The sequence below is a fragment of the Halyomorpha halys genome, unplaced genomic scaffold (assembly GCF_000696795.3).
Source record: "Halyomorpha halys isolate HHAL.00 unplaced genomic scaffold, Hhal_1.1 Scaffold845.1, whole genome shotgun sequence".
Taxonomy (NCBI): domain Eukaryota; kingdom Metazoa; phylum Arthropoda; class Insecta; order Hemiptera; family Pentatomidae; genus Halyomorpha; species Halyomorpha halys.
In genome coordinates, this window is record NW_027114882.1 from 55,961 (window position 1) to 66,294 (window position 10,334).

Consider the following 10,334-nt stretch of genomic DNA (forward strand, 5'->3'; position numbering starts at 1 on the left):
ATATTTCTCTTTTTAAGAACTCTTACTTAGAACTCGTCTGACCTAAAACATTTTTCCGAGTAAATCCATTAAAAGGAATATTAATTCTTAATTCTTGTGAAGTCGATGTTCTGAGAAATTCTGATAAAGCTTGATAGAGCTTATTAGACTTAAAAGACGATGATGTAATTTAATATATTTTACTTTTCTTGGTAAAAACAGCTTATTCATGGAATTATACCTTAAAGCAGATAATAGGAGGACCACGAAATCATGAAATATACCACGCGATTTTGGGAAATATGAATTCAAAATACTCATATGAAAAGAGAACATTAGGAATTGAGTAGTCCTGTTTAATTAAACTGAAAGTGGATTACGTATGTAAATTGAACTTTATTCTGAAAAGCTACGTATAGCATTTCTTGGAAATAAAAGCCGAAGTATTAAACTAATTATCTGACGACTTATCTATAATTAACCGTCCCTTTTATCACGGTACCTTTTTGTTTTTCTCAGTAGTGGACATTTTATATGTTTGCCACAAGCTATAATTCCGGATATAGGAGGTCAACTACCCGATAATAGATTAAAGAAATATAAAACCGCCATCAGTGATAATGCATAGAATGAATCGGGATGGAATTACAGGCACTCTGCAGAGAAATATCCCAAAACTATTTTTAGTTCGGTGTGGGTTCTATCACCCTATAACTGGTAGGTCACTGACCTCTGCTTGAAAACTTTCCTTATGTAATAAATTATTTCTATTATAGTATAGTAGTATATTTGCTAATAATTTCCATTTTATTTTTTGTGACTGATTTTTTATGGGCAAATATTTTTTTTTTTAATTTTTATTTATAAGGCGGTGAAAGGAATAGAAGAGCAACTTTTAAAATACATTTAAGTTATGGTCATATCTGCATTCGCAATGGTCTACTTAGGTCATTGTTCATGGGAAATGCCGAAAATCGTTTTCGGTTGTTTCCTTATTTTGTTTTTTATACTTGCATTTTAACTCGGTGGTTTCAAGTATTGAATAAAACTTGTTTTTGGTTGTTGTTTTGGAAACAAATTTTTTGGACTAGAAGGGAAAAAAATTGGAACAACTGATATTTATATTTTGGTTTTTATTTAGCAACAAACCTCATAGCACCATACCAAAAAACAATGACCATCTAACCAGTTTTGTGGATACAGATCCTATGGCTTCGATGCATATGAAAACATGCCTGTCTCAGTTTTATTGCTTGAGTATTATTGTTGAGTCTTGTGAGGGAAAAGAAAAGGGTTCCCGAGATTTTTTAGTGATCTATATCTGCATTAGTTTTACAGTTTTAACCAGTTACCTTTACAGGGTACAAAGATGTACATGTAACATTAATAAAAAACCAAGATTTGCGTCCTCTACTTCCCTTCATACCACATATTCACTGGACTATTTTAAAAATCTACTGGCAGGGTTAAAAACCCAGGACTACTGACTGGCATTGAAGAGGTAGAAGATGAGGCTGATGGAAACCAATAAATGACGTGTGTATTTAAGTATACGAAATTAATTTTCTCTAATCTCTAAGATCTATGAAGGAAAAGAGTACTTCTACATTACTTAGTCCAAAACTTAAGTTTGCAACTTAAAATCCATTTTTTCAAAAAATCTATAACCTTTTTTTACAAGTTAATATTATTTATTTAATGGATGATAAATTTTCTAGTATATGGATGCAGATTCGTTACTTAGTTAAAATGGTGTAAGAAATATTTCTCAAAAAAATTGAAAGCAATTTGAGGAGAAGATAGTTGGGGGGGAGAGGGTGTGCAATCAGCAATGATTTGTGCATCATTGCTAAGTCATTGAGTAAAACTTATATGTGCAAACGCTTCGTTCTGAATTTAAGGCCTTTATGGAGGCTGAAAAACAAAACTAAAAACAACCTTAATTCAGAAAAAAAATAATAACAAACTAGGAAATATACATATCAATACATTAAGCTGCTAGTACTCGGTACTAATGGAAAATTAAAACTATTATTGTATAGCTAAGAATTATAAAATAGTTTGAAAAAAGTTATTAAAAATCAGACAGTGTTCAGGCACATAATGAATGGTGCGGGAGAAATTTGAACTGATGAGTAATTGAAATTAACATAAACAAATATGTAATGGTTAAAGATATATAAACAGTGAAAAAAATTAAATTAACATAATTAATATATAAAATGTTTTCATATTTCATTATGTTAATTGCAATTACTTATCTTTTACATTTTCCCTCCCCTCTTTCATTATCATTATTTCCTTTACATGAGTACTGTTTGATTTTAATAACTTTTTTTAATATAATTCTCATCTCTATAATATTACATTCATGTTTTATTCATAATTTTATTTTTTGCCGTATCTTTTTTACTTAATTATTTATTTTTAAAAAAACTATTTTTTGTATCTTCATTAATATGTGATGCTGTTTGTGATACCTGATGTATTTAGGCATTATTTCTCCCTTCATGTTTTGATTTGGTGGTTCATTTCATTTCCCTTTGGATATCTGAAATGCGGATTACATTTCTATTATTTTTTATGCTCTTTCTTGTATTATATTTACCAAGTACTATTCAAACAATAGTTAAGTGCTGTTCCTCCCGTGTCCATTGTTGATTATTCAAGTTTAAATTAATTAATATTTTGTTCTCACACAAAACCAGATATCTATTTGTTTTAATTGCTGTGTTATCAGTTGATTTACTAACTGTGAAGAAATAACAGTTCAACAATTAACTACATATTATTAACTAACGAATATAATGGACATTAGAATCTCCAGTACTAGCACTTCGACGAGATTGGCTAATTAATCGTTATGCTAAGTATGCTATACTTGGTGAACCATGTCCATCCTTTTTCTTTTATCTCCATCCTTATCTTCAGTAACACTCCTATCCACTCCACATTGTTTAGCAGTAACTACGACCAATCGATCCCCATTTATGTGAATAGAAACAGTATCGTCGACATAAGCTAGATAGGAGGACGAAATCCCCCCAGTTCCGGTCCTAAATGGGCAGCGTCCAATGGAGTGTGAGATGAACCAGTAGTCAGACTGTTTCATTCCGGGATTAAAGGTAAATCGAAGAGGGCGGGATTAAAGGTGGACCGTTTTCATTGGCCCTGCATTTTAATTGCCAACTTAGTCAGGGATCAGTAACTGCCCCCAATCCCACCTTCGACATCAAATAATTCCTAGTTTCTGCAAGGGGTTTCTTTCTGGTCGGCCTTTTTATTACCTTTTTTCCTGTGTGAAATAGTACAATCCAGTAGAGAGAAATAATGGCTTGTTCTGCATCAGTTTAAAAGTAGCTTAAAGTGGTTTGCTTAGCTGTCAATATACAAACGTTGGAATACATCGCTAATGATACATTTAATCAGTTTTATATAAAATTAAATAATTTTGCAAATAGCTATTTTTTTCGAATAGCCGTGTTAATTTACAGCAATAATAAATAATTTAGTTTACTTTTTTTATCGTTTAAATTTGGGCCAAGTTTAAATAAATACCGTGAGGTTTGTTTTTTTTTTATTTTTTTTTTATTTATTTTTTTTTATTTATTGTTTTGTCTTTATATTTAGAAACCCTTAACCTGAAAGAAATAAGAACACATACATATAAATGCATGCACAACTTTCTGATATAGCTTTCTGTACTGTAGCGATAGCTACATTTTAAGCAGTTTAAGTAGTAGAGTGTTGGGTTGCATTGAATTTTCATGGGGTACATCTAAAGTGTTGGGGCACTTCAGTATTGTCTTTGTCCTATAACTAAAAATTAGCACTAACTTAACCCAGATATGCGTGTCTCTGTCGGTCCGTTTAGAAATGAGAGAATAATACTACAGAGCTATTCTGGGCACTCCATAGGTCCACGAGGTTACGGGATAAAATCTCGTGAGACACGGAGTCGAATGCTTTCGTATAGTCTATAGAAATCATACCAGTCGCTGCATTTTTGTTGAGATTTCTTCAATCTTGAAGTCTCATCAGATAATGTTCAGTAGTGAGGTGTGCTTGAAAGCCAGTTTGTTCGTGGAGGATAACTGAATTCTTCTCCCAAAAAAGCCTCGAAGATAATTAGGAATTATTTATTGAAAACTTTTGCGAGTCGTGGAAGTAGACTTATAGGCTTGTAATGTTCTGATTTATCAAGCACCGAAAACATGTTTTCAGTGTGTGGGTCAGTTAGTCTTTCCAGATAGATGTTTTCCACTGTTTTATGAGATTTTTGATTGTTATTGAACCTACTATTGTTGATTGTTATTGAACCTACTATTGTTGATTTTTATTGAACCTACTATAATTCACCTCCAGCAAAGCGGACCCTTCCCGCTCAACATAAAGCTGAAGCGTAACTAGCGTCAGGGCCTCTCCTCACACAGTGGACGTACCTTTATATCAACCTTAAAACTTAACTTCTTCTTCGTATTTTCTCCACTCAGCCTTCTAGTTCTTGAATCGCGTCATATTCGGTTCGTCTGGACGTCTTTGGATGATATATAGAACCGGGTGGAGGGTCAGACAACAAGGGATCGATGGCGATAAGGGTCCTGGTGAGCAGGAGGCCCAAGATGAGGTGGATCCGTTTCTAGGGTGGCGAAAAGTAAGTGTGTCCGGGTCCATATGGATTTTAGTAAGTAATTGTATACGTTAAGTTTCTGTCTGAGCGATAATTTAGAACGTTTGTGTAGTGTAGAATGAATGTCTCAGTCGGAAATTTAGCGTTTTAAGTTTTTTCTTGACGTTTGGGCCCTTGTCAATCTTCTGCTATACTTAAGTCCAAAAATAAGTTACTGTGTTTTTTTGTGGTATAAGGTTATTGTCAATGTAAACTGAAGGGCATGTTTTGTGTCGTAGATTAAATGTGACATGTTGTGACTTGTCGTGGTTAATTTTAATTTTCCATCGTGTATCAATCATTTCCTGTCGTTTTAGTATAAAACCTACAAATATATTAATCAGTCAATAATTTTAAATAAAAGTACAAAACAATTGGCATCTAATAGTTAGGTTTTATTTTAAATTTAAATATTTATATTAAAAATACCAAGGAGCAGTTTCAATAATTTATTCAGAATTCCCATTTTCCACTGCAGCATTTTTAAATTTTATTTTGGGTGGTGATGTAGAAATCATTTCATTTGATCTATCCAGAGAGAAACTTCATTGTAAAGTACAGAACTTGTTATTGATTTCATTAATAAAAAAAAAAATATGTATAGTCTTGTTTTAAAATTATTATTTAAAAATGTAACTCTTAGTTTCTTTACACAATGTATTATTAATTTTTAAATTTCCTTTTTTATTATTATTATATTATACAGATCTTCAGATATTTATTTTAATTAAAAAAAAAAAAAAAAAATTACATTTTAAATGTAGTTTCAATGACTTACTTAATTTTACAAACTTAAAAATTCTAACATTTTATCTCAATGACATTAAAAATATAGATAAATGTAGAAGGCAATGAGTTCAAGTTCTAATCCATTAGTAGAATTAGCCCCTTCAATACTTAATTAGATGAGACCAACACGGCATTATAGTTTTGAAAGTATGGTATCATTGAGCGCCGTTCTCGACATCTTTTATTTATTTTCAAGAAAAGTCCTGACATGTGCAGATGATAATTGTACTTTAAAGCGAAACTGCTACCAAATCACTAAAATTAAAATAATAATGAATTAAACGAGTATGTATTATGTAAAATTCAGCTGTTTCTTATTGTCAATTAACTTGTAAATTGAATTCGACATTTTTAAATAATAATGTGTTTTGATTTGTCCTTCATTTTTTGTATTAGGATTATTTTTTATTATTAATTATCCGCGGCGACCTCACCATTCAATCATACGGATAATCGGGAGTTTATCGCTGTATTTGAGATGCTCAATGTAGTATTTCTTAGAAGTTTTCACTTTTATTGTTCTCCGCTTATAAATTATAAAATATATGAAGCCAGATGCTGTTGCCAACATATGTTAAATAATTGTTTCCATTTTATAAGTACAAACAAATGTATTTGATGTAAGCATTGCGTATTACCATGTTTTGTTTAGGCTACAGAGGTATTAATAATACCAGTTTTGCGTAAATACACCGGATCAGTGGTCTTTATCTCTCTACATAGCTGCTAGCAGGCTGGTCAACCCTGATACTTTCTTCTAGCCACGGTGGGCGGCTACAAGGGGCCCATTCACCCAGGATGACAAATAGACAATTTTATTTATATCGCCAAGACAAAAAACAATATTTTTTGTTTTTTAATTTTTGTATTTTTATAAGTTCCTTATTTTTTATTTTTTCTAGTTTATATCTTTCAATATTTTTTTTACAGTTTTTAATGTTTGATGTTTTAAAATAAAGCAATAACAAAGTTCGGCTATTCATTTATTTTATTTTCACTTCTTTTCAAGGTTGGGCTGGTAAAGGTTCCTCTACCCGCCGTAACACCAGTTATAATGGCAGAAGACTCTAGTAATTAAATTTAATTAGACGACAAAACATTTATCATTGAACTTTTTTTTTTTAAATGAGGTATTTGATGAACTTTACTTATCAACTTTTCGTAAGTTCTAACAGCCTTATGATAGAAAATAAAAAATATTTTTGCTGACAGGTTCGACTGAAAAGTGGTTTGTAGTCAGGTGTAATGGATAGGCTATTAAGGAAGGTTAAGTTTTTTTAAGCACTCTATTCAGTCTTATTTTTCTTCCTTTTAAAACCTTTACACCCGATTTTCTTCCAGCTCCAGCGGCTTAAAGCACTACAAGTAAATAGTTACCACTTCTATAAATATCAGTCTAGTATTTATTTTACTCATTAAATAAAAAAAATATTAATAATAATTAACACATAATATGTTATATAACACATATTAATATATAATAATAATTAATCCCTATTACCTGACATTCGTAAGCTCCGTCGTCTCTCTTCTGGACGTACTTGATCTGGAGTGTCCAGTCGTCAGAGCCTTCGGTGTGAAGGACCTGGAACCGCTCGTCATTAGTGTAAGTGAACATGGCCGATGTGAGAATGTGCCAGTCTCTCTTGCGGACCCAAGACACCTGAAATAATTAACAAATTTTCAAAACTCTTTTCCAAAAACCAAAAAATAAAATAAATATTTCTGCCACTCAAGTGCTTCTGGTACTTGACGTAACTAATCTCTACACAAATTTACCGAAATAGTCAATAATAATGGCCTATATGAATAGTTTATGAACAATTAAAATATTTTTCACCTTTTAATATTAAGAGAGGTTTAAATTTAACTTAATTATTATTACCAATTCTCTGCATTCATTGAGAGAAAAAAGGTATTATTATTCATAAAGATATAAGGAGTGGATGAAGTGGCAGCTTTTGAATGCACCAGAAGAAAGGAAAGGAGCATTTGGACTAGGATGGAATAATGTTATATAAAAAAGATGGAATGTTATGGTAAAGGGTACTGAGGAAAGAAGAAAAAAAAATCAAAACAAACGTTCATCTACGCGTTTCATGTGGTCATTCAAATGGATAAATAATGTACATCTGTCAGGAAAAACAGATAATGATTCATAAGGATGAAACGATCAGAAAACGTCTTAAGGACCTATATATTTTATAGGTGATCGAGGAAGAAGACAATAGTTCAGAGACTAAAATTCTAGCCTAGCAGTAATAAAATAAGTTTTAGTTATTTATGTTATATTATTAAGTTTTAGTTATTATTTCATTGCCCACCCCCACAACCGATTTCTCTTCATACAAATATTTTTTATGTCTTTACTTTATTCATATAAATTAAAATTATTATTATTTTTTTTTTACAAATGAAGATATACAATATGATTTCGGAGGCGTCAAACAACTCTACTAACTGAATCTTCTCTGATTTGTATATTTTTCTATTATTCTGGAACCACGAAAATTTAAAGTTTATCGGTGAAGGATTTTTATGATTTGGGAGAAAAGGAAGATTAAAAGATAGGGAATAATTTCAGACAAAACAATAAAACTATTTTTAAGATTGTCTTTATTAATTTTTTTTCTTATGAATGTATTTTGTTATTATACGATAATATTAAATGTTTATAAAAAACAAATTTCAAAACTTTTTTTATTTTACTTTCTAGGACCTTTTGCTACGAATACTAACGAATTAATGTATGTGAAATCCCCCCCCCCCAAAATATTAAAGAACTGTAACTCCCGAAAAAATAAATAAAGAATTGTGGCATTCTAATAGGAAGGAGCATATTAAAGTGAGAAGGGTGGAACCGTGTATTATGAGGGTGAAGTTCCGAATTGGATGGGAGGTGGAAGGTTTAAGAAGGACCATGAGATTGGGTATTGAAACTGCAATAAGAAGGAAGCAGGAAACTACTTGCATCGGGGTATTTGAGAATGTATTCAATTTATTCCGGATATCTATCCTCGATATCGTTTCAATATATTCATCACACGTCAGGGAAAAAATATTTAGCATAGAAACTTCAAAGTGATATGTAAAGTTAGTTTTTCTGCAAGTATTTTTTATGCCAAAGCAATATCTATTAGTGTATTGGTGAATTTTAACTGCATATTTTTTTTTCATATTTGTCATTTAATTACCTAGTGATACGTTGTAGTTCAGGCGTGATCTCAAGTTTAATAAACGAAGTTTCAATATCAAGTTTATTTAACGAAAATATCTTTTATTCAGTTTCTTTTTAGTCTTTTACCTACATTATTGCTCATGATTCTTGTGAGAGAGTTGGAATGTCCATTTAATTTGTAATGGAATGTAGTTAGTCTGTTAAAATTCATTAACTCAGGGTAGTATCTTCGGTCCCATCTTCTTCACCGTCTATACAGCTGACATCCCAATAACTCCTAATACTATCTTTACTGTGATACATGTATGCCGATGACACATGTGTGCTCACAGTTAATAATAACCCTTTGCTTGCATCCACTAAACCTTCGAATTCCTCTCGTATCCAAACCTTACTATCCAAAATCCCTCGTAAAATCCTCCATGCTCCTTACTTTGTGACTAATAAAACCATCCATAAAGATCTAAATGTTCCATATGTAACTGATCTAGCCCGATCCCGATATCATTCCTTCCATTATAAACTCTCTACCCATTCAAACCCACTAGTTTCTATCCTTGCATCCTCTTCCATTTCTGGCAAGGCACCTGAAAAGAAGATGGCCTCGTGACCTAATATTGTAAAAATGTTTTTGGAGTGCTACCAATGGGTAGCATGGGTCTTTTGTAGGGTCCGTGCGTTTGGATCTTCATGTCTTTTTAAATTTGCTGTGTCATCTTGTGTCATATTAATACATGCTCTATATATTATAACTAATTCTGTTAATTATGAATATCACATGCGCTCTGAAAGTCATTTTTTAAATAAAAATTCTCCTTCAAAAACTCTTATTAAATAAAAGCACACTGCATTAGTGAGTGAATTATTTGCGACCGCCTTTCAAAATGATGTTCTTCTGAAGTAGTGCACTTAAATCTAGGTTTCTTAATGGAAGTGACTTTGAGACTCTCGAGCAGCGGGCTTAGCATTCCGTAAGTTGGCATTACTGAGAAGATATATAGCAGTTGGTTCCTAGAGCAGCTAGAGTTTCCCAACAGCCCCGATAGAGTTTTGGAAGTTTGCTTGATGTACTTACTTGACTATTTTTAAAAATTTGTGAAGTTTTAGTAAAAATGGAAAATTTTCGAATCATTAATTTAAATTCTATAATACCTTATCTTTAATTGCACTCAAAATCACAATTTTCGAAACCCGTTCTAATCCATTTACTTTCTAGATATAATAAATAATATATTCAATCTCAATACTTTTTTTACCTTTATAGTGTAATATTACATTTTCTCATTGATACTCAAACGTTAGTGATATAAATAAGAAAGTACATTTACAGAAATATAAGTAAATTAATGAGTAATAAAACAACAAGTAGGAAAAAAATGAAATAACATCTTGGTCAAATCCATTTCGCCACACCAAATATAAATTTAGGATTAAAACTCTGAACGTCACTTCGCCAACCGAAAGTGGAAGGGAAAGCAAACCTCCAAGAGATACGAGTGCTTCTCTCCCAGCCGCGTCATTGGAGTCTCATCTAAAATTGAACTTTGCTCTCACGCATACAAGAAATATCACTAGATACTATTCCCATGTAATTCTTTGAAGTAGTTGTACATTCACTCTACTGGTTGCCGATGAACTTGACAAGTGTAAATAAGTAATTTAAAAAGAAATAATAAAAAAACATTTTTAATTATGAGAGATAGTTGACCGTGGATGATA

At 31.6% G+C, this 10,334-nt stretch overlaps 1 protein-coding gene across 1 annotated transcript in view; it reads right to left on the reverse strand.

The window, feature by feature from the left end:
• The window catches only part of LOC106686599 (limbic system-associated membrane protein-like), a 222,716-nt gene that overhangs the window by 20,563 nt on the left and 191,819 nt on the right, over positions 1-10,334 (reverse strand). Inside the window, exon 6 of the mRNA XM_067051999.1 lies at positions 6,939-7,100. Within this exon, the coding sequence (XP_066908100.1) occupies positions 6,939-7,100 (162 nt within the window). The remainder of the gene's footprint in view (positions 1-6,938; positions 7,101-10,334) is intronic.